Consider the following 24,060-nt stretch of genomic DNA (forward strand, 5'->3'; position numbering starts at 1 on the left):
TGTACATTTGCAGTTTTGCAGGTAGGTTGTTCCAGGCATCTTGGAGAACTTGTTCTTCTCTCTCTGTGTCTTCTGATACTTGATCACAGACTGACTCCATGTTGTTGAGATCAGGGCCGTGTGTGGGCCAGACCATCTGTTGCAGGACTCCTCGTTTTTCTTGTCTCTGAAGATTGTTCTTTGTGACTTTGTGCTGTCATACATTTAAGTGTAAGCCACATTTTAATGTAGGTGGTCAAATACTTATACTGTTTGGTGGCTTAATCAATGTCAATGTAATCAATCAAAGTGATACTATACAGCATGATGTAGGTCAAGAGAAAATTAACACCCCCTAAAAAAAAAAGTCATACAACCATGTTATAATTCTCAAATAGTTTGGTGAAATCACATAATTAAAAATAAACTTAAAATGTAAATTCTAATTAATATCAGGGATTCAAACACATCATTCAAAAATGTTTCCTGTTTATTATAGTCAGCTTTCTCTCTTTTATGCCCCTAAGGTCGTATTTATTGTGCTATATGTGAATGCTCTAAATGAATTATGTGTGCTTTAATGATTTTTATGTGTTAACTAGTCTGAGGTGCCATTTTGGCCGGAAATAATGCATCTCGAGATTTCCTGTCTGTTCCTGATTTACTTTCATAGATTAAATAAATACTTCACAATACAGGAACTGCTGAACTGACTGAACATTAAAACTGTCAAAAAGAAGGTAATGAAGATTATGAGAAGGGTAAACCACCGGCTTTCTACACCGTGAACGAAAGACAAAGGCTTAACATGTTTGGATCACATTTTTTATTGAAAATGTACATCAATGGAATCAAACTAAAGTAAGATACTGAATAATTTGTAGTGTGGGCGAGTTTTTGACTACAAGAGGTGATGACTGATACTAGAAAAATGTATGGCATTTTCTGACACCAAAATGTTACTTCACACTCAGTCACGTCCAAAGATCAAAGGTAATAAACAACAAGTCTCCACTTCAATACACAAAATATATCCTTATAAATTATATAAATGCATGAGTATTTTTTTTAATACTCCTATCTGGGATTCAGTTCAACTCCACCTTATTCTAATATTTGGCAAAATGGGAGCTGAGATCATAGGACAGAGCAAATATACATTAATAATATGCACCATTTTGAAGAAAACAGAATTGAAGGTCAAATAGACTGCAAAACTGAGTTAATAGGGGATAAAAACAAGCAGGTCAAAGGTCACAGCAGCAATGAAATAAAAAGATGCATGCAAAATATAGAATAGGTCTGTGAATATTAAAGCACAGTGTGTAATAAAAGGCCATGACATGTGACCTCCATGGTATTCAACAGTGACATGTAAACATGGGCACCATAAAATTAAATGCTGTGTATAAATATTGCTTTGGCTTTTGCATGATTATGACTCTAATTTAATTCTGCTGTTTAATTTCGATATTCAGAAAACCTGAAAGCAGGAGATTTTAATATCTAACTGAGCTAGATTCAAGAAAGCAACAGGTCTACTCATTATACTTAAAACGCATTACACACAGTGCATTAAGTGCTTCTGTCCATGAGTTTTTGTTTAATCAACAAGCCTTGATGTTTTAGTATTAAGCTTTGTATTAAGAATCCTATTGAAAAGATGAGTGCATAGTGCAGATCATTGCAATTTTATTTCAAGTAGAGATCAAATAATGATGTCAACCTATGAGTCCTGGAAATGTGTAAACCCCCACTGATGACTTCTATGAACTACAAGAGTCGCTTTATATACATTAAGACATAATAGCAGATCTAAACTGTGCCCGGTTCCCAACCTGCCAAACTGGTTTAGAGCTTCATTAGGTGGTCAGAAATACCATGCGAGTCCACATAAGGCCATATTCAACAAAAAGGAGATGTGATGGGGGCGGGGGGGATATAAAAGGTTCATACAGCGAGAAAAACAGGAAGAGGTAAAGGGTGCTTAGTTCTTGCTGAAGTTGCAATCCCCTCTTCAGGTGGTCAAGACAGATTAAAAGAAGCTGAAGAGACAAAGAGAAAGAAAGCCAGCAGTTAGAGGAGTTGGCAAAGCAGAAACGCTCATAAAAACTTAAGGGCCAGAGTCAAAGATTTAGAAGTGCATCTGATATCAGAGAGAAAATGATCATAAATACAAAAACAAGTAGTAAAATCCCTATGGTTCTACAGTCAATCAAACAATACATCAAGCATTAATAATGAGAAGATATTGTGCCCACTGACGATGCTGTGTGAATTTTTATAAGAGTGAATAAATCTGGTAGGATATGCTTTGATTCTATGACTGTCTACTTATCCGTGGTTCATCTAAAAGTAAATGTGCCATTCAATTATTACAACACAAGAACAAGTGTGCATGTAAATCTCCATCACAACTGGAAAAGGATGTTAGTCACAGCACAAAACAATACACACATAAGCATAAGCAGAGGCAATAAAGCAAGAATTAGATTGCTCAAGGTGAGGTTAGAGCAGCAGTGAAACAATGAATACACATTAACCCATATTACTGAGCAGGTAATGATTAAGAAACCCTGGTGGATGGTGTCCACAAAGTCTCTGGTCACATTTGAGGTACTCAGTACCCACAATGGCCGGTCCCTTAGCAAAGCTTGAGGGTTGAGGACCTACTCAGTGCAGAGCCAGGGATTACTGCAAAGGAAAGTGAAACCACACAGACCAGTGAGCTGAGCATTAGGAGGGAACGGCTCTACTCTAGATGCATTTTGACCCTGATGTCATGTGGAAGCCGTGTTTTTGATGCAGATGGCTTCAATCCAAGATAACCTTCTCTTTCACAACACAATAAAAGCGACCTTGAACCTCGAAGTGGTTAAAAGGCAAGGAATAACTGAGGTGACAGATGCTCCGTGATTCCGAGCAAAAGGAAATAAACATACCTGAAGATTTTGAATTCATAGGATCGAGAGCAACAAAAAATTTTGACTTTGAGACGTTAACCAAAGCTGTGAAAAAAAGGGGGACATCATCAAAGTAAAGCTTATTGGTATCAACATTCATTCACTGTACAACCACTTTACCCATGAGGTTCACTAAACTTTCTTTTAACCTCCTAATTTACAACAATATGTGTCATACACAATGATTATGGCCACAGTTGTAACATTTGGTGTAAAATTGGCCTTTATTTTCTTTTGAAATATTTTTTTCTTTTTTTTTTTTTTTTTATGCGTAACACTGATACAACAACTCTGGTCCCTGCAGGACAATGGACATCATGATGAATGATTTTAAATGTGCCTTCATAATAAGTAAAATAAAAGGAAAGTTACAATTGCACTGACAACATTAATATATACTTAAAAAAAACATCACATTTGTGTGTAAAAAAAAAAAAAAGTGCAAATGTGAAAGCTAATACAAATATGCACATAACACATGACAATGAATGAGGTATGGGAGAAGTGGCAAAGAGATTAGGCTCACATCTACTCATGCGTCAGACTAAAGTAAAACAACATCAGCAAAGGGACATAAACACCAAATAGAAAACTAGATCTCCAATTCAGTCTTTACTTTAAGTCCAAAACCTGGCCGTGGTAATAACTAGTGGAAGCTTTAATGTTATAATTCATAAAACTTTTCACCAGTTCAACCAAGAATAAAATCTTAAGGATTATAACTTTAATCTAGCTCAATTATAAACTCATTACTAACTACTAACAAATGTCGATAATTGTTTGCAGTCTCAAGGTATACAGTTATTGCAGAGACTGCTGTTGCACTGAGTTAACATCAGCTTAATCCATCCTTGCATCAGTCTCAATTGTCTTAATTCTTTCTTCACTGTACTCTACGGCAGGTCTTTGACCACATGTTGGCTACACCTCTCAGGTCCCAGTGTCTGATGCATGTTCCTCTTTAGACTCAATACATTTTTGCTCATCACAACAGTAGTCATGTATGTTAATATTAAAAAAGCTCACTCCATCATGCAATGAATCACTGAATATAAAACAAATACGGAATGCATTTTTTTTTTGTCAATTTGTATAAAAAGACAAGCTGAATAATCGCTTGTACAAACCAAATAATACACAAGCATCATTCAGCAAAAACAAGTGATGTAAAACTAATAGCAATGCCCAGCGTCTTCCACAGAGCAAGGGAGAGGGGCACATGGAGGGTTGAATTATGGGGGTTGGGTGAGGGTGGGGAAGGGGTACAGTAAAAGGATGATGGGGTGGAAACTCATTCACAGCAGGATGGCCACAAGGGAGCACTTTTTCTACAGGGATCCTACGCTGGAAATGAGAGAGAAGGGCTGTTATTGCTTTCTTTGAGTTAAAACATCATCACGACACACACTATTTCACATGGGTGACATCACATCAACATTAGTGACAACAGATGGTATTTAGAGGACATCATGCTTTCAAGGCAGCTCAAAAGGTTCGAGTTTACAGAGGTGAGGGTGCAAGCACAATCATCTCCTTCTTTGAATCAGACTAATAAATGATTTTTTTTCTTGCTCCTGAGTCCCCGAGCTTTAAACAATGAGTCCGATTGTCTTCCTCATTGCTCAGTATCATCAAACAGCAGCTTGTTTTCATCTGTTGTAACAGTCTTGCGCTGCTTGAGGAGTTTACAGATTGCGAGACAGATGTCTTCCTTCACTTCTACCCTCCCCACTGGTCGGGCCTCAACAGCATCTCTCTCTGTGGATTTTGCTTTTGTATCCACTCAAGAGGGAGAGGTGGCTGAGGGGGGGGTCGTCATATGGCTGTGAGATCAACAAAACATGTCATGTCTATAAACAGAGATGGGCCCTGAGGCTGTTTGCTCCTCTGGTGTGACCTGTTAGTCCCAGTTCAGCCTTGAATGGCTCTTTGTGTGAGAGCAGGAACGGGTGGGGAAGGACCCGGGAGGGCCACAAAAAGGAGACTGTTGTGGATTTAGGGAGGCAGATGGGGAAGTACATCAAATGCTTGTGTGGGGATATAATAAAGTGGTTGATTTAGAAGCTGGCACAGGGATAGTAAACACTGCCAGCAAGAGGATATGATGGATGCGGATGTTACCAATGATACAATGTAGTATTGCAACACCGCACGCATTTCTCAGACCGTATTACATTTAAACATCTCTAATGGGAAAATCAACTGCATGTGAATTTAGATTTCGTTTTCACATTGTTGTTTAAAAAAATAATTAATCAAATATCAAAATCATTGCAGATTAATTTTCTTTTGATGGACTAATTGCTGCAACTCTAATTTTGAGAGCATCCATATACTGGATTAGATATTGAGGGTTGAAATGCTGCCTTTGGAGCTTTATTTCAGCATGTAAATTAATTATAATCATCTTATTCTAGCTAGCATTTAAAAATATTTCTTTATTCATTTATAGATTTCTGTCTAACCAATCAGTGATACCTCATTTATATTTTTCATAGCTGTTTTCGTGGTGGTGTAACTCAAGAAGGGAGTCTTACCAGGAAAGGTGCCTCATGCAGCATGCATCAAGTGTAGGAGGAGTTAACTGGAAAACATTATGGATGCAACATAGGTGACACATGCACTCACAAGACAGATTCACATCTACACAACAGGCAGTAATCAATAACTGTGTCTGCTGGGGACTGAAAAAAAACACTAACTGTAACCTGACACATGAACATCATTATTATTCAGTTAACATTTCAAGTGCAAGACCTCTGTGGTCTGTTTTAATCAGTGACCCACAGACAAAGTTAAAGTTGCACAGTTGCCACTTTTAGAAGAGAAATTTTCCAGGCAGAGCTCATACAGAGAAGAAGTTGGCTGTGAAGAGAATACATTAACAGGGAAGAAAAATAAAGCAACAAGAACCTTCTCAGTGCAAGTGTCTTCTTCCTTTTCTAACAGGCACGGAGTCACATCAGCTTCAACACAGAACCAGGAGTTCATTACCAACATGAAGGGACCAACAATGTCAGCAGCACATTGCAACCATACTTGAACACACCTGGCTGCAAACACTGCCTCCTGTACAGTCATGATTTCATTAAAACATATTAACATCAACTGTTAGAGGGAACAGGAGAATCAACGTCAGAAATACCAAGAAATGGAGAGATTAACAGACACATGAACACCAGGGTATTGGCCATTGAGACACTAACTGATGAAATTTCAATGACGCAACCGAAACAGTTACGAACTGTGATCTGGAAAAAAATTGACTTCATTTATCAGCTACTTTTCTAATGCAACTATGGAGTAATTAGTAACAAATTGCAATAAAGTTGTTTACACAAATCTTTTTTTAGTATCTAATTTCACGACCTGCTTTGCTTGAGCCATCAGCAACATTTAATTGCAGAGTGATGATTTCTGGTTGGAATTCATTCACCAAACTCTCCAACAGCTGGCTTTTTAACTATTTAGATGAGGACTGCATGTAATTATCTCCAGACTCCCCCTCTCTGCCCCTCTTAATTTTCCAAATTGGTAATGGATTTTAAGTTCTGGTCAGCTTGCCAAACTGTATTCTCTGTTATTATAGCCTAAACTAGAGCATTCATCTGCCTTTCGGATATAAAGGGCAGAGTGAGAGTCTGAGAGAATTTCTAGACTTAGCCAGGGGCTCTATCTGCTGTATTTAGAAATTATACAAGTCTCAGGTGGTTTATAAATGAGTGGTGACAGAGAAACAAGAGGTACTGATGATATTAATGGCACAGACCAAAATAAACCTCCCTCAGCAGCAGATGTGCACATTGTGGACTGAAAGCTCCAGGAGTTTACATATTTGTCAGGACACAGCTACACATTTTGCTGGCAAGGAATAAAGTATGATGTATAAAATATGAACCCCAACGGCTTGGAAACAATTTATATGTGTCTGTGTAGTAATGTAAGGCCTTGTTCCACCCAGGTTCATAGCATGCTGACTTTTCCGATTCTCATACAAGCAAAAGTGGTCTCCTGCATCTATGGTGTAAGGATAGAAACACAGGGGGAAAGAGAGCAATACTTACTTTTTCCTCTCTTTGTCCCTCTTGAGTGTGGTGGAGCCCCCTGCCTGTTGAGCTTGGTTCTGCAAGAGCTCTGCCGCAGTCTTTTTCTGTTTGAACGTGTTGAGCTCGTCGTCCAGGGACTTCTTCTTCTCCTCCAGTTTCTTTTTCTCGTCCTGGTGGAGCTTCTTCAGACGGTCAAACTTCTCATGCAGCTACATGACAGGGACAGAGGAAATGTAATTTTGTATTAATGAAGACGGGAACAGAGACCTCAAACAAAGATTAGTGCATGGTTTCACGATAGGGTAAGGTTCAAGTGAAATAATGATACCTCTTTTTCTGCTTCTTTAAGCTCCGCCTCCTTCTCTTTGACTCTTTGGACAAACATTTGCCTCATCTCTTCTTCTTTCTTCTGCAGCTCACCCATGAACTCGTTCCTCTTAGCTTCATACGTCTCCTGCAGACTAGCAGAGGAAAAGAAATAAAAATGAATAAGAAAAACACTACACTGAACTTTGCAACATGAACTAAGCAGACAAAAACTCAAACTGGGTAGAAAGCAAGAAGATAAAAGAAAATCCAAGTCAACCTGAAGGGCTTGCTGTCAGGGTCTGTGTCCTTAAAGCCCATCTCCTCCAGCTTGCAGCGCCGGTAGAGCTCATAATGGCGTGTGTGAGTCTGCTCTCGCAGGTCCTCCATGTTCACCCTGATCAGCATTTCTCGCAGTTTGACGAAGTCACAGTGATTCTCATTTTCCACTGTGATAAGACACATCATAGTGACACATGACACATTTTACATAACACATTAGATGGTATCTTGCTCATTATGGGTTAAATATACTGCAGAGCACAGCAGCAGAATCAGAAACACTTGGATCTATTAAGGTTCATATTGTGTAACAGCTAATAATCTAATTTAATGTAGAAGAATTCATAGGCCCATTCATACCAGCAGCACCAACACAAAACAGAGTAGTGCTCATTTCCTGTGGCTTCTCTATTGATTTTATTACTTGACCGAGTTGAGCACCACACTCCCACAGACTGTGTGACATCATGTGAGTACACATGTATGCACGCAGTCAGTCTGTGGTAAACAGACCCAATGTCAAATAAAGCCTACGCCTAGAAATATTATACAGTGCAGTCCGTAAGCATTAGGACAGTGATATGGTTTTCATTGTTTTGGCTGTAATGCAGCACAATGAATTTCAAATGAAACAATGACTGTGAGGTGAAAGTGCTAACTTAGCTTTAGGGTTGTTTGAAGGTGTTCATATACACACTGAGTAAACAGCTTAGAAATCACAGTTTCCCCTGTGCTGGTGCTACAGTTTCTACACTGATCATTTGAAGTGGATGCAAATACCATATTTAAGCGAAAACAAATGACAGTCACCACTTCAACCTCAGAGACAACAATACATTTTAAATCCAATTTCCTGGATTACAAAATTAGAGCTGAAACTGTTAATCAAGTAGTCAGTCAGCATAAAATTAACTATCTTGAGAGTTGATTAATCATTAAAGTCATCAAGCAAAAAAGCAAACCATACTGTGGTTCCAGTCTTTTTCTGTTTTATATCATTAAGAACTAAATATCTTTGGGTTCTGGACTTTTAAATGATGTCACCTTGAACTCTGGGATATTTTGATCAGCATTTTTATATTATTTTGTGACCTTTTATAGACTAATCAAGAAAGTAATCGGCAGATCAATCGCATATGAAAATAAAGTTGCAGCCCTATACACAACCAAACCCAATACTGTCAACATCATTGTGGACTGCATTGCATTTAAGCTCTGTGTGCTGGATAAGCCCTGTCCTGGCAAACCACCCAAACACCTACATACGTACACACACACACACACACACACACACACACACACACACACACACACACACGACAATAACACCATACATTTAAAAGCTGCGCAGTATGAGGCTGAAAATCAAATCAAATAGCTCAAAATCAGTTTAACCTGAGTTATATTCCCACACATTTCAGATCCTCTATGAGCCAACAGAAGTATTGACACTGCTGTCTACTGGCAATACATTACATACAGTCCATTATGGATTGATCAGGTAGGTCAATAAGAAATCAATTGAAACATCATCAGTGACATAAAATCACTAAATCTGCAAGAGCTTTAAGCAAGGATCTGCTGGTGCACTAACACACAGTGTAATGTCAGAGAGGGTGCTCCAGTTAAATGAGATTATATAACTGGTTATCAACTAGTTTGCAGCAGCTGATGTAGCTGAGGAGAAATATAAGGGGAGGGAGTAGCGGTAGCAGCTCTGACGAGAGGGAGCACACTCATTTCCTGCACAGGATGTGACCCGGGCTTACCCTGCACGGTCCCCCAGGGGTACTGCCGGGCCTTCACCATCTTGTTCCCAATCTTCACTTCCTCTGTGCTCCCCACCACAGCGAACGGCAAATGGCTCTGTGAGGCAGACGGAAAATCAATATCGTATACTGTCAAACCTGAAACACCTGAGTGGGTTCACCTAAAATTCTCTCTACGAGCCACCATCTATCCCTAACAAAACTGCACATGTACTCGCTGCAGCTCTACTAACATTTCATTAACTCAAAAAATACTAAGTATTACTACAACTATCTCATTTACACATCAGGACAAAGCCTACACACAGCTGATGATTAATTCCCAAGAAGTTGTAACGTCACTGAGAAGAATGTGTTATTGTATTTACATGAGCTGTTTTTTCACAGACACCAAGATACAGCTCTGAAAGGAAAACGTATGACAAGGTCAGACTGTACAACAAGAGCCGAGGGGCAACAGTCAGTTAGGGAGAGTTAAGGCATTTCCACAGATGAGACATCATGAACAGCTAAGTAAGCCTTGGTTCATCCGTCAGTGGATACAGGCCCTTTCCCACACTGCAGGCTTCCTGCAGAGTGAGCGGGCTGATTGTGCTGCTCTGAACACGCTCCTCCCCGTGTGGGGCAGCTTCCTGACAGCCTGCGCAGACACAGACGATGACTGTCCTGATTCTGCATCACATGTTGTTTATGCCGGTACCACATAACAGAATTTATGTTGAACTTAGAAACTACGAATAATGTGTGCAGATGTATTTCCTAAAGATTAAAAAGAGGATTCAGTCTTACCAACATGACATGACTTCATGCCACCACCATTACACCATATTCTGTGTAAATGCATGTAATGCAGATAGAGAACCAGTTGTGAGCCTTACGTTCATGGTGGAGTTGATCTCTGCCACAGACTCGTCATCAGTGGGGAACTGGTAGATCTGCACTCCATTGCTGACCAGCTCACTGGTGATTTTGATTTTGAACTTGGCCAGCTCGCTCTTGGAGATGGCATCTGACTTGGCAATGATTGGGATTATATTGACCTGCAAATTGAAAAATGATGATGATAAGGTGTAGACAGCGCTTTCAGATATGCAGCTAAATATAGAGTGGCTTCTAACTGTCTGTCAGTGGTAACTTTTTCTCACCTCCATTTCTGTAGTCCAAATTTGGAAAAGAGTTGGTGTATTTTTAAAAAGGTCCAAAAGGTGAAACACATTACAAATGAAATAATTCTGGTCTTTCAGGTTAAGTAACAGAATAAAATATACCTCTAATTATTTCTTTTACCACTTCCAATCACTGCTTGCCCATGACTGTAGCACTAATTTGAATAACCAGTGCCCTTTTCACCAGGATCTCTGTAAATCAGGCTTTTGTGTAATGCAGACAATTACACATTCTTAAGCACATGGATAAAAATAGTACAAGCAGCAAAGGGAGCACCAGACTCCCATCTCCTGCTCTATAGCACATAAAAGCTCTCCAAACATGGTGTTACGACTCAGGCTCAAATGATTTCAACAACATTTATGCTATCCATGTAATCTAAACAGAAAAAGAAACACACAGAGATAGGGAGGAGGGAAAATAACAGGCAGGGTCATTCTCATATATGCACTTACAACTGGCTGATGAAAAATGAGACTCCCACTCCCACACAACTATTTTGGCAGTGCCATGTCACCTACACAATCCCACATTATTTGCTCTCCAAATGTGGGCCCCTTTAATTGATAGCAAGGGATGCTGAGGGTCATGTGAACAAAAATATTTTACTGGATCTCCGAGTCTGGCGAGGATCTTGCTCAAAGACACTTCAGCAGAGTATTGTTTGAACGCCCCCCCTAGGTGAATGTGTAAACAGAGGAGGCTCTGCTCTGGATCACGCTGTTGTGAGCGCTTGCTGGAGGGCACAGCTGCTCTGGCAAACACTGAGCTGGCTCTTTGTACAAAAGCCAGGAGGTCCATGCAAATAAGCTACTGTGGAAAGGACCTCACAAAAACGAGGCAGCAGTCACTGAACTGACTACATTTCACAGCTGACCTACACCGATGCAGTAACAAGACCAGAGCCAATTTACATGCAGGCAGAAGCCCTGAAAAAGGTTTATGACCCATGACTAGAGTGGATAGATCAAATGCTGCAAACAGCAATGCAGTGCCAAGGGATTTACCTACTATATCTCTGACGTGCTACAGCAAGCTAATCCATGTTGACAGGCTTTGTAACTGTTATTTTATTATTTTATTTTAACGTCATTCTGCTGCAGAGCAAATGTCCTTCTCACTTAATGCTAAAATTAACAATTCAGGCACCATGGCTAATAAACTTGTAAATCTTATGCAACTGCAAATTAACTGTATAATGCTTTTACATCATTTTCAAACCCCAACACGAGCTGGGATTGATCTGGAACTGATTGATAACACCAAGAATTCATATCCCCAAGCTTCCACATCAAACAACAACAAATTCTGCTGCTAACTTAAAGATATAAACATGGCTTCTGGCTGATGATAATAGCTTGATAAAGTGAAGTGAATCTCACCTTGCTATCAAGTTTTTTCATTGTCACCAAGTCCAGGGATTTGAGCGAGTGTCCGGTGGGAGCGATGAAGTATAGGCATGCGTGGATGCGGGTGTCGTGGTAGCTGTGTAGCGTGCGCTTGATTTTCAGTTCCTCCTGTAGATATGCTTCAAATTGGGCATCAATAAACTCCACAATGGACTTGTAGCTGTCAGTAAAGGGAACACAGAAACATGGATAATTTTAAGCATTTCTTCACTCATATTCTGTGTATTAGAACATGTCCTGTTCTGCTACTAAACTATAGTGTTTTTAGAGTCATCTGAATCTGTGCAAAGCATTACAGTTACAGCATATCAGAAGTGCAGCTACACTGATTACATGAAGGCACAATGTGCCCTTTAATGGTTCCTCTTTATGTAGGAATCTGATACCTACTCGTATAGTGGAGTGTGAAACCTGGAAACAAGCGCAGCCTTCCCATTATAAAGAACTTACACATGATATTATTCTCTCCCTAAATTTGCCTCAGGAGCAGAGTTGGCAATTACATCTTGGAGGGCAAGCTTGGTAACAAAATCTAGCAGAACCAGTGCTGTGATATACCATTCAAACCAGGAAAGAAAGCCATCTACATCCGATTTATGCTTTTAAACTTGACTTGATACTATGAAATTACTTCAGATGGAGACCTGATTCCACATCCTAAGGGTATGTTTGCAGGATCAAGATTGAATGAAACGTGAGCTCTGGGAAGGATTAAAGCACTCACAAGATTCTCTGTATGTCAGGAACGCTGTGTGCACAGTCAACTTTGGATTTCTGACTACAAGTTGCAATAAAGCTCACAAGGACAAAATATAAAATAACCCAGAGAGCAGAGATCAGACCTTTCCCTCTCTCAGAGATGTGACAGTTGTCCAGACTTCTTTACCTGTCTTCTTTATTGATCTGGTCTCCGAAGCCCACGGTGTTAACAACAGTCAGTTTGAGGCGCACGTTACTCTCCTGCAGTTCATAGGTGTTGGACTTGAGTGTGACTCCCGGTTGGTTGTGCTGGGTGGGCTCCCCCTCAAACTTGGTGTTGAACAACGTGTCCATCAGAGTGGACTTCCCCAGACCCGTCTCACCTAGGTTACACAGAAAAAGTGTGTCTGTTACTGGGACACACTACAAATCTTGATCTTGTGCCCAGTCATTGGTTACTCTTTTTACTACATGATTAAAATCAGTGAGGTGGTTTCCTTCACACTTAGCGGGAAATGTAAAACATTTGAGCCTGCATACTTCTAAACAAGTTTGTCAGCTTACGGATAGTAAGATGCTTTTATTGAACATCTATTTAATAAAACAAATAAAACAGAAAGACTACAGTTGTGTTTAATAGAGCGAGCGTAGATTCAATATGACGTTCTAAAGATACAAACTACAAAATATATCATTTTCAAATGTTAGGATGCACAAAAATAACAGAAGTTAATGTATTCTGACATCAATTCGCTGTCAGACGACTCAGATTCAGCGCTGCCTCTGTAAGAAAAGCTATTTTTATTCATCATGGCCTGACCTACACTCTCAGCATGTTAAGCCATTTTTTGTAGGATATCTTGCAGTGTTTCCAATCTTTCCTTCAGAATTAAAAAGTATGTGTTGCAGCAAGTCTTATTTGCTGTTTCTAAGCTCAGTTTAAGTCACTGTGGCGATGTCTCTCATGCTGAAGGCAATTTGGTATCTTATATGGAGTAGCTCCAGGCCCATGTTGGAAATTACAATATAAACTAATGTCTAACATTTCCAAACAATTTTTATGAAATCACAAATAACAAAAAAAGTGTGTAAATGTAGATTTTTTGAGCCCAGTGGAACAATAAATATTAACATTTTTTATTCACTACATAATTTTAGACTACAACCAAATTATAAATCCAAAAGACCACATTTCTTTGCCTCAAGCAATGTGTGTACTACTTAAAAAAGACAACAAAAGCTGTTAGTCTCCTGCATCATCTTTTCTTCCATATTCTTTAATGGATTGTACTAATGCTTGTCTAGGTTGTTAAGAAAATCAGATTGTGGGCAACATAATAAGGTAGCTATGCAGCTAAGTTTTTTTAAATTATGAAAAAACACAAGTGTTAGCCTTTTCCACTTTTTACTGCAACACAAATAAAAATGGCCTCAGTTTATCCACAAAATAACAGAGATGTTTTAAGCTTGGAGGGGGATCAAAACCATGCCACTAAAAATGGCCGACAGGCATTTCCTACCATCAAAATCTTTAAAAATATAAACACAGATTGTGTTAATGTTACTAGTGCTCTAAATAACATGTCACAGAAATAAATAGCATACAAGGTCTTAAAGAAACAGAAATGGTGAACACTGTCTACTGCTCTCTAACCAGTAGTAAAAAGTAAAAACAAAATCAGCAAAGTTGATCTATAAACTATAAATCAAGAGTGCAGAAAGTGCTACAACAATTTGCTTTCTGCCAGTCTGTATATTCTAAAACAAATGAAAAAGAAATAAAACATTACCAAACAAAAGGCAGATGAAGTAGAACACTGGATATCAACCGGTTACACATTTCTAATTTACAGATATTAAGCTGACTCGTCTTTTCTTGTAAAACGGCCAGTGTAATCGGTAACACCATCTGTATAACGTAATGTGCTTAAACAGCATCAGAAGCTACAGCTTCCAAAATGACCATAACATTGAATCAATATCCCTCTAAAACAGCTTCCACACAAACCTAACATTACCTCCTTCAAAAAGTTATGGTTTATTGCAGGACTGTTGTATTACATTGCATTAGTTTTAACTGGGTGCACCTAATAAACTGGCGGCTCAGTGTATGTGAGTGAATAATTCTAGCACATAATGAAGCTGAAGTGACTCGTTTGTCAATATATAATCAAATGTACAGGCAAACATTCATCACTGACCAATAAATCTTGCAAGAGGCTTATATTCTGCATAGGATACTCAAATATACAGTATAAATAAGGTTGTTGCTAGTACTGCTGATGAATAATGTCATACTAAAATCAAATAACTGCCTGTAGACACTTCTGAATTTCCTATCTGAATGAGAACATCATACTCATCACAGTAACCAACATTGAGGAATCTAAGCAGCTCAAATATTGAGGAAACTGCTTTGCATCTTGTGATAAAGCCTGACTTTCATTAAGTCATCTTTTAGCCTGAGGAGGAAGAGGAAAAGCATTTTCTCGCATGATACACTCACCAACACAGAGGATGTTAAAGCAGAATCCGTGGTTGACAGACTTGTTGACCAGCTGGTCAGGCATGCTGTCAAAGCCGACATGGCCTGCCAGAGGGACAGCACGAGCCCCTTCACCCTAAAAACAAATTAAATCAACATGTAACATCAGGTAAATACTTAGCAATAACTTAACAGCTTAAGAATTGATATGCCTTGTTAAGAAACCATGCTCTCACACTTTAAAACATGTACAAGACACCCTTTAACACTCTGTAATTTCGATTTTCATCTTGGTGATTGTCGTTCTTTGAAAAAGTAACATTATATAACTGAATAACACACAAGCTAGACACAATTTCCACCGTATTTGACCATGTTAGACTGACTTCAGGTGCAACTGACTTCCTGTTTCCTGAGCTGCGACTTTCTTTCCACCGTCGAGACAGTTAGTCGAGACTAAAACCACAATGTACTTATAAGGAAAAGTGTCACTGTTGATATCAAGATAACTGTAAAAACAACAAAAAGCTTTGAGAGTAAATATATAATTTAAAATCTAGTAATGTGAAATTATAAAAATGACAAAATAAGAGCCATAGCTCTTAACATAGACAGCATTGTGTAGTCCTGTGGCGTCACTCTGATTTGAACCCTAAAACTATCCATTTTTGGCCAGTTGCACTTCCATTCACTCTACCATTATTGTGCAGTCCATCTCTGGACTAGAGTGACACTAAAAACCAGAGTGTAAAAGCACTGTTGCTACATGTGTGTGTGGGCGTGTGGCTGGCAGTGAACACCTCCATCTCTGTGAATCTCATTTCTGCAGCCTACGTCTACATTATGAGGTGCAGGAAAGCAAAGAATTTAGATTATATGGCATAAGCAAGAGCTCTCAACCAGCTAAACCTCAGCCAACCTGCCATTATGTGGCTTAACATAACACAGTGTTGCTTTCCACTGTGGTGAAGGATTGTAGATAAAAACGCTCCATTAGAGGGTCAGTTTAAAACAACTGGACACCCTGTTGGTGTTAAACAGTTGTGGATTATTTGGATAGTTGAAATTGGGTTTAAACAGCTGAAGGAGTATTTGGGGTAATGTTACTTGACAAACAGCCTATACTCTTCAGCTGCAAGTGCAACATTCCTGAAACCATTCCTGCTTTTCAAGACACTCACAGCCAAGTTACACACTGCGGGTTTTCATTCACAGAGCCGCAGAGGGACATCAAATTGCAAAAACCTTGCTATTTCCGAGCACTCTTTATGGGTATAGTGGCTTCCTCTCTTTGTTTTAACCCAAAACAAAAACCAAGCAAACTTTACACATGCTTTTCAAATTGTAGGTCTAAATGCCTATAAGCAGCTAGAGTCTGTTTTAGAAACATTTCCTATGTACACCAGACAACGCCCGACTCAAAGTTAACGGGACTTACATGAAACAACACAACGGAAATGAGCACCGTAGCTGTACTGAAATGGGGGCGTTCAGAATGAATGGCCTACCGATGGCAGTAATACGTTATCATTTTAACGTGAGATTGTACTACACAGTTTTAGAAAATTTCACCTCACAGAACAAAATTTCGTTTGAAAGGCAATTTTAGCTAACGATACCAGCATAGGAAATTTGCAGGCATTAGCTTATATAATTGAAAATATTAGATTGAAAATGTGTTAACAGAGAGCTACGACCGAGCAACCCTGGGCCTTACTTTAAAATTGGCTGTTTTAGAATATGTAGAAATGCATAATAGGGTTTGTAATAGCTACCAGTGATTATAACTGGTCTAATTTAGCTACGCTACACTGAATTTTGGATGGAATAAAGGCAGGAAAACGGTTGGCGACCAGCTAGTTCTCCACATTGCACTCACTGAAGGAACGCGATAAAATATATATTTTCAACATATGCTGAGATTAGCTAAGATATTTCATGAGATGTGTGATGACAGTGAGAACAGCATCCTGATAAAACGGGCTACTCACCGCTTGCCTTGCTATCTCAGTTGACGCCATGGCTGTGGCCGTTAGCTGGAGGACGAAATCTTTGCTGCTCTTTAGCAAAGGAAGCCTAGTGGGAATGTACCACTGTTCAACAGGCTATTTTACATATTATTAAGTATTATATTTTGATAACGTTCCTAATGCTGAATGTTGTTAAACAAAGACAAATGTAAATTAAAAATACGCCAGATTCACACCCGTCCATATTTTGAAATGATAATGTTTAATGAGCACTAGCCACTGAGCTCCCCCACAGGATGCCTGCATGGTCTCTTCCTGTGACAAAGGCAGTGAACCGCAGTCAATGAACTAATGATTATTTAGAAGCGAGTAGCTAAACCAAAAATTGTGCTTTGGACTAGTTGGATTTCTCTACATTCAATCAAAATTTAAGATTAATTTAATAGAAATAGTTACATTTGTTTTTGATTTAGTTGATGGCCTCGTTATGTTTATCATCCCTACATTGCATACAGCACTGATCCCATATTGTATTTGTATATATGTTACACAGTGGAGAACAATATTCATGTAAGATAAGACAGAACTTTGTTAATCCTAGAGTAAAGACATTTCTAAGTCAAATCGTAATACTATGTAAAATAAAATAAACAACACCCCTCCTATGAACTGTAACAACACCCAGACCAACTCAATCCTCCCCATGGGCAATACAGGCCTGCATCCACTACATGCACAGTAATGACTGTACACATTACTTCAACTCTCTGTGTCTTACAATCGAGTACACTGTTTGGAAGAAGCAACCCTCATTTGTTCACAGTAATGTCCGCAACAAACATCTTGTTCACATTTTTACACATTTTTACAGATGAGCATCTGCTAATGAGCCAAGTTGTTGCTGTTAATTTGTAGTGTCTGTGTATGGTAATTGTGCAGTTTTTGTTTTTTTTGCACCTATTTAGTGTTTTGTACTTGTCCTTAATGTTGTGCTATTGTCCATAAGGCATTTGTTTCCCTATATAGGTGTCATACATATGTGTGAAAATGAGCTGATGAATTGAGGAATTACAGTGAATTTACCTCTAATGTCAAGTTTTCTAATTACATTACTAATTATATTAAACCCCAAAATCTAAGCATGTTCACTTCAAAAACTGTATGGAATAGGATATATACCTAAGGGGAATTCCTTTAGCAGCGATAGAGTCAACAGATCATGTGTTTTATGACTGTAATCTATAAAACATTTTGGGTTGATGTTCATTACTGGTTGTTTTCTAGGGTACTTGAGCTGACAGATTTTACAAGGGAAGATGTCATTTTTATATCATCTTGTATAGGCAAGGACATGAACTAGTCCTAAACATTATTATCATACTTCCTAAATTACATTTGCATATATCAAGATTTGGGAAAACTAAATCACCCTTTCTTACCGTTCATAGAGAATTTTTGTCACTTCCTTACATCCTTAAACTTCATGGAGAAAAAAAAAATAGCGAAAGACTGCAAAATATCACCACTGACTTTGATCCATCTTAAAACCTCTGGTAAATTAAAATATTATATAGTCTCATGGTAACTCTTTTCTTAACTGGACTTTTATTTCGCTCTGTCTGGTGCCTTTAAACACTTGTTATTTTTACGTTGTCAATAAAGTTTTTTTAAAAAGAGTAGTAAGGTCTTTATTGATCGATGAGGAGGAATATGTTTTCAAATAGATATTATTTATCTAACTATGTTTTGGTTATATAAAGTGTCAACTATTGGAGATATTGATATATCATTGTATATTATTTATAATAAAATGGCAACACAGTTTGAGAAACGCCCATCGAAGTCATTTTATGTTACAGCGACCAATAGGACGACGGCAACGAATTTAAAAAGGAAACGCGGTGGCTGGTCAACGTCACAGCTTCATATGAAAACAACTCTCTGATCTCTCAACAAGCAGCAGCCAGCGTCGCTCAGCACAGCTACGGTAAACTTAACAGCGGTGTATCAAGGTTATTGTTGCATTTCTCAACACTTTTACTTCATACCAGTAAGTTTTACTAACCAGCGAATCTGCCACGCGACTAACGTTAACTAGCTAACTGATATTCGACTTGATTACGAAAATCAACGGTTGATTAACTTGACCGAATTAAACTGACTTTGAGCCAATCGAAGTTAACCTCAATAAAGTCTTAAATGGCAGCGGATTTGTTATGTTTACGGTTGGCTTTTTAAAACTAGTTAAAACGCCTCTTCTAAACTGCTTGTAACAGTATGGTGCTGGCTAGCCACAAATGTTACCCTATGTTTGCAAAAATCACACAGACTTTGTATCACGTTTCTTTAGTCGCTGCCATGTCAAAACATCTAACTGTGCTAAAGGCAGGACATGCAGCAAGACAGTAGCGTGAAGTTAAATGGAAAAACCTGGATAAAGACGAGACAACGAGCTTGTATCTCAGCAGATTGGAAGCTCATTACTAATGTTAGCCAGCAACAACTATTACCTGCCAGATTGGCCATTAGTGTCAGTGCTCTTTACTGTTACTTGCATGTTGGGGGTGAGATGCTAATATCAGCTTGTGTTCTCAGATACAATGGCCAACATAATCTTTGCAGAGCAGGAAAATGCACATCTCCACGCACCTACACTGAAGATGAGACAGCGACTTCAGTCTGCCCCAGGTATGAAAATACCAATGTTGTGCTCAGATTTTTTTTTTTTTTTTTCTTAAAGCAGTCATATTGGTCTGTGAATAGATATGCAATATCCTGTGTTCTTTGTCCCACCAGAGAAACTTTTGAAATCTCCTATGATTGCCAAAACCTTAAACACTCCTCTGCCATCTGGTCGTAAGGCTTTTGGTGCTGTCAACAAAAAAAACCTGACCCCGGCTCTCAATGCACAAGAGAAGAAACTACTAAAGTCACAGGTCGGAATAACCCATCATCTATTAATTTAATATTTATTATTGATTTTATTAATTAAAACTAATGGCAGGCTGTGAAGTAACCCATTTGCGCTATACCTCAAACTATAGATGCACTAACACTATATTTTGTTCCACAGGAAACCCAAGTCAATAATGCTGCTCAGACCAAAGCGGAGGAATATCCAGAAATTGAGAAGTTCATCCCTTATGACCCACTAGGTAAAGGTCACCTTCACTAGTAACAGTTTCACAGTTGAGCTCGTTTTCCTTTTTGATTCTACCAAAGGTCATATTTTACAGTAATACAAGTTCATAGATGAGCATTAGATGAAAAATGCTCAGAAATTACATAATGTGTAAATCCCACTGCAGCATCACATTGGCTTTGTCCATTAACGGTTTATTCCCTCAGGACTCAGCCCATTGATACTAATCTGTGGTGGCTGTACAAGAAAACTTGCACATGCCAAATGCAATTTGTTAATGATGACATGTATAAGCCTCATTCACCCTTGGTGTGGCTTTTTTTCCTCTCCTTTGACTCGTACTTTAAACCATTGGTTTTGCTAATGTGTTGTCGTCCCCCCCCCCCTGTAGAGTTTGTGAAGTACAGCATACCCGAAGACCTGGTTTGTGTCAGTGGCTTTGCGCTTCCTGGATTGGCCCGTTTCCCACAGGCTCCACATCTCTATGAGGAGGACCTGGAAAAGTTTGCTCCTCTCCCAGACTTGTCACCTGTAAAGATGCCAAAACGTTCAGGTATCAAAGTCCTATTAGGTGTGTGTGTGTGTGTGATTTATTGTGTGTATTTCATGTTACTCAACCCTTGTAAAGCAGAGTTATAGGTTGGTTCATCCATTTTACAATCATTTTGTCATGTTTTGGACATTGCTGCTGCAACTGTAGTACAAAGGAGTTGAATGGTGTTGCTTAACTGCATTAAAAAATAACCAGCAAATTTCCTCAATGATCCTGGTTACTGTGGATAATCCAGGTCCATGTTTAAGTTTTCACTTTGTCTCAAATTAATGGTCCCATGCATGTTTGTTAAACCAACAAAATTGCGTTTATTCTATCTTCAAACACTGTACCTCAAAACTGGGGACAATAGCAGAAACTATTATGTGGCGTAATAGTTAAAAACAGTGAAATGTTATCCTGCTATGAATGAAGGCCACATTTACAAATAAGAGCCACATTTGGAAAAACAATTTGCAGCACTCTTTAATATGTGACTACTGTCTGGCAACTGTGGTTTAAGTATTGGGCACAGGTTGGAAACTACAATTATCATTAACTAAAGTTATCATTAACCTACTGTATCATTAACTTCTCTTCCAGATTATTGCTCAGAGCTGGATGCCTTTCTTCAAACACTTGATGAGCTGACTATTGAGCTTCCCCCAGAATCCATTACTGACTGAATGTAAATGCATGTGTTTTTTTTGTTATGACTACATTTTTATTTTCACTGAAATAAAGTTGTTTTTATGTATCCCTGCTGTCTACTTTATTTGCATTGATCCAGTCTGAAGCTCAGCTTTTTAGTGACAGTCTGTAAAAGTAGCAAGGAAATGTTCAGTGCATTACTTCCTGCTTTTTTTGAAGTCCATCAGTGGTCACATGTGAGGGATTCTCGTCATTGGTTTTTCCAGAGATTAGAATGAACTTTGTCTCGGTTCCTCTTGTTAACGAAAGAAGAATTTCGCATTGAATCTGTGCCTCAATATTTGGGATAACTATTTAAAATAACGATTCTTATACTTATCAGTTTGCATATAATGCTAGCGGGGACTGAAACGCTGACTGGCTGATACAGTTCGGGTGTATGTGTGTGTGCTTTTATAAGCGAGTCGGTATGCGCCTTGGACAGAGAACAGGTGAGTAACATTGAACGGGCAGCCTGAAGTCTGAAACGGGCGACTCGGTGCAACAAATGTAAACTGTAAAAATGTTATGGGATTAAAAGGAATAAAATGAACGTATTTTATTGGCAAAATTAGGAACTTCCTCTATCTGCATTAAGACGCTTAAAATAGTGGTGCATTAATGAAATGTTTTAGACGTGTGTGTATGTATGTATATATATATATATATACTTTAAAAATAAACTTTATCTCCCATGGTGCAGGGAGTGAATCCAGCGGAGTGGAGGGAAACCGTCCCCAGGCTATAATTTGACACAATCTTCAGGGTGTTGTCTAAATAAAAGGAAGTAGCCTTGAACTCCTCGTGCACGGAGAGCCAAGCAGTATGTATGAGAGCAGATCGGATGATGCTGGATGTGACTCAACTGGATCCGAACCAGCTGTCAGCGATGCCGACGCCCACGGCAGCAGGACACTCACACAGCGCTCTGTTGTGGAGCGACTGTCGAGAAATGGCATGCAGGTCATGCCCAGTGCTTTCGAGCGTAGGTCGAGGCTGCAGAGGCAGCAAGAAGTCGCTGACGGCTCCACACCGGGAGGTCTGCAGAGAGAGGCTTCGGAGAGAGGGTCGCTCACACCCGCTATGCGTAAGAAATACCTCAAAGAGTTGCTTTTGAGCAACCCATCACACAGCGGGTTTAGCAGCGTACTGTCCTCACAAAGTCAGAGCGTGTCCTCCGAGCAGGACGCACGCTGGGCTTTGTATCCGATGGAGCACGCATGGATGCTGTCTGCGGTGGAGGGAAACTATGAGACCATCCTGGAGTTCATCTCTGAGGACCCCCATTTGTTAACCAGGAAGGATTTTATCAGCGGGTACTCAGTCCTGCACTGGTTGGCCAAGAGAGGACAGGACGAGACCCTGCTCAAACTTTTGCGTTACTCTGAGGGTGCGGGGATCCCTGTGAATGTGAACCTGCGGGGAAGCGGCGGCCTCACCCCGCTGCACGTCGCCAGTATGCAAGGACAGTACATGATCATCAAGCTGTTGGTCGGAGCTTTCGGTGCCAACGTCGATGCGATGGACTACAACGGGAAAAGAGCCTGGCAGTATCTGCGGGCAGACGCCCCGCCGGAGATGAAGGAGCTGCTTGGGGCCTGGGATGATGAGCACAGCTGCGGATGTGCGCAAAATGTCAACAGAAACGTCAACGTCAACAACAACAGCAGCAGCAGCAGCATCAGCAGCTCTGGCGCAATGAACTTGACCGCACATGATGAGGTCGATGCTGGACAGACAGATCAAGTGAACTTCTTTGACCGGACTAAGAGAGGCAGCTGGAGATTTGGGTCTTTAAGGAAGCTGCTGCCCTCGTTTTCATTTCTTGGAAACAAAAGCTGATATATTCAATAATCTGCATTATTCCCCAGCTTGTGGTTGCCAACCTGGGTCGAGGGGTCACAATCTCCTTACCAAGTCATTTACTTGCAGTTTGAGTCCTTAAAAGCGAATATTCCTTTTCTTCGTGTGTAAATGTTTCCTGTATTTTCGAAGATCAAGTTTTTCCTTCATTCCAGAGCAGCAACCTGTCTTTTTTTTTTTAATATATAAAGAGAGAAACTCATTTCTGCTAACCTTTTATTGGAAACAGAAATGGCTACTGTACTTGGAGATGTTTATTAATCATAGACTTGATAAAATGGAGATCAAGTAACAAATACTCGATACTGTCACCTCTAAAAATTGAACAATGTAAGAAGGAAAACTGAGCATAACTCATGTTCACACTGAAGCCATAACTGATGAGGGGTCACTAAGTAGACAACTATCTGCAGAGATCTCAAGCTAAAGTTTGGGAACCACTGCTTCTCCAGGATAATCCAGTTCGAATACTGCTTTCCAGAGAATCTAAAAATACTGTCATAACCCTGTAAATAAGAAACCTTTATTTTGCATTTAATAAAAAAAAACAAAACCCACTGAACCTAACTTTAATGAAATACCATATATTCTGAATTTATTTTATTTCATTTTGTGCTACTGCCCCAGTTCTGTCAAGTTTTAATATTAGTAGTTGCTGATGTGGCCATGTTTTTTCCAGTTTGAGCACTTTCAGTAAACAGTTTGTCTTGCTACTACAGTAGGCTTCTTGAATAGCAGAGCTGTCAGCATTACACCCT

At 39.4% G+C, this 24,060-nt stretch overlaps 3 protein-coding genes across 12 annotated transcripts; 2 read left to right on the top strand and 1 right to left on the bottom strand.

Moving 5' to 3' along the window:
- Positions 1 to 782: 782 nt before the first annotated feature.
- Positions 783 to 17,246, bottom strand: septin6 (septin 6). 7 transcript variants are annotated; one of them, XM_056382745.1, is made up of 11 exons: positions 17,097 to 17,245; positions 15,127 to 15,241; positions 12,808 to 13,003; positions 11,895 to 12,081; positions 10,224 to 10,385; positions 9,346 to 9,442; positions 7,575 to 7,743; positions 7,317 to 7,449; positions 7,007 to 7,197; positions 5,480 to 5,526; positions 783 to 2,024 (listed from the first exon to the last, which is right to left on the bottom strand). In XM_056382745.1, the coding sequence occupies exons 1-10, from the start codon at positions 17,124 to 17,126 to the stop codon at positions 5,523 to 5,525; spliced, it is 1,284 nt and encodes a 427-aa protein (XP_056238720.1). In that variant the 5' UTR covers positions 17,127 to 17,245; the 3' UTR covers positions 783 to 2,024; positions 5,480 to 5,522. The 7 variants fall into 7 exon arrangements, with proteins under 7 accessions (XP_056238720.1, XP_056238713.1, XP_056238714.1 ...); XM_056382743.1 differs by lacking the exon at positions 783 to 2,024 and adding an exon at positions 3,369 to 4,281; XM_056382741.1 differs by lacking the exon at positions 783 to 2,024 and adding an exon at positions 3,369 to 4,286.
- Positions 17,247 to 18,946: 1,700 nt separating this feature from the next.
- pttg1 (PTTG1 regulator of sister chromatid separation, securin) lies at positions 18,947 to 21,506 on the top strand. 4 transcript variants are annotated; one of them, XM_056383515.1, is made up of 6 exons: positions 18,947 to 19,087; positions 19,671 to 19,763; positions 19,872 to 20,011; positions 20,149 to 20,230; positions 20,609 to 20,788; positions 21,353 to 21,506. In XM_056383515.1, exons 2-6 carry the CDS (start codon positions 19,676 to 19,678, stop codon positions 21,433 to 21,435), a joined length of 573 nt encoding a protein of 190 aa, XP_056239490.1. In that variant the 5' UTR covers positions 18,947 to 19,087; positions 19,671 to 19,675; the 3' UTR covers positions 21,436 to 21,506. The 4 variants fall into 4 exon arrangements, with proteins under 4 accessions (XP_056239490.1, XP_056239489.1, XP_056239492.1 ...); XM_056383514.1 differs by having other exon boundaries at positions 18,954 to 19,062; XM_056383517.1 differs by having other exon boundaries at positions 18,954 to 19,062; positions 20,609 to 20,770.
- A 97-nt stretch (positions 21,507 to 21,603) lies between these two features.
- Positions 21,604 to 23,896, top strand: sowahd (sosondowah ankyrin repeat domain family d). Its single transcript, XM_056383513.1, has 2 exons — positions 21,604 to 21,891; positions 22,143 to 23,896. Exon 2 carries the CDS (start codon positions 22,265 to 22,267, stop codon positions 23,279 to 23,281), a length of 1,017 nt encoding a protein of 338 aa, XP_056239488.1. The 5' UTR covers positions 21,604 to 21,891; positions 22,143 to 22,264; the 3' UTR covers positions 23,282 to 23,896.
- Positions 23,897 to 24,060: the final 164 nt, after the last annotated feature.

This window comes from Seriola aureovittata, chromosome 8 (genome assembly GCF_021018895.1).
Source record: "Seriola aureovittata isolate HTS-2021-v1 ecotype China chromosome 8, ASM2101889v1, whole genome shotgun sequence".
NCBI classification, from domain to species: Eukaryota; Metazoa; Chordata; class Actinopteri; order Carangiformes; family Carangidae; genus Seriola; species Seriola aureovittata.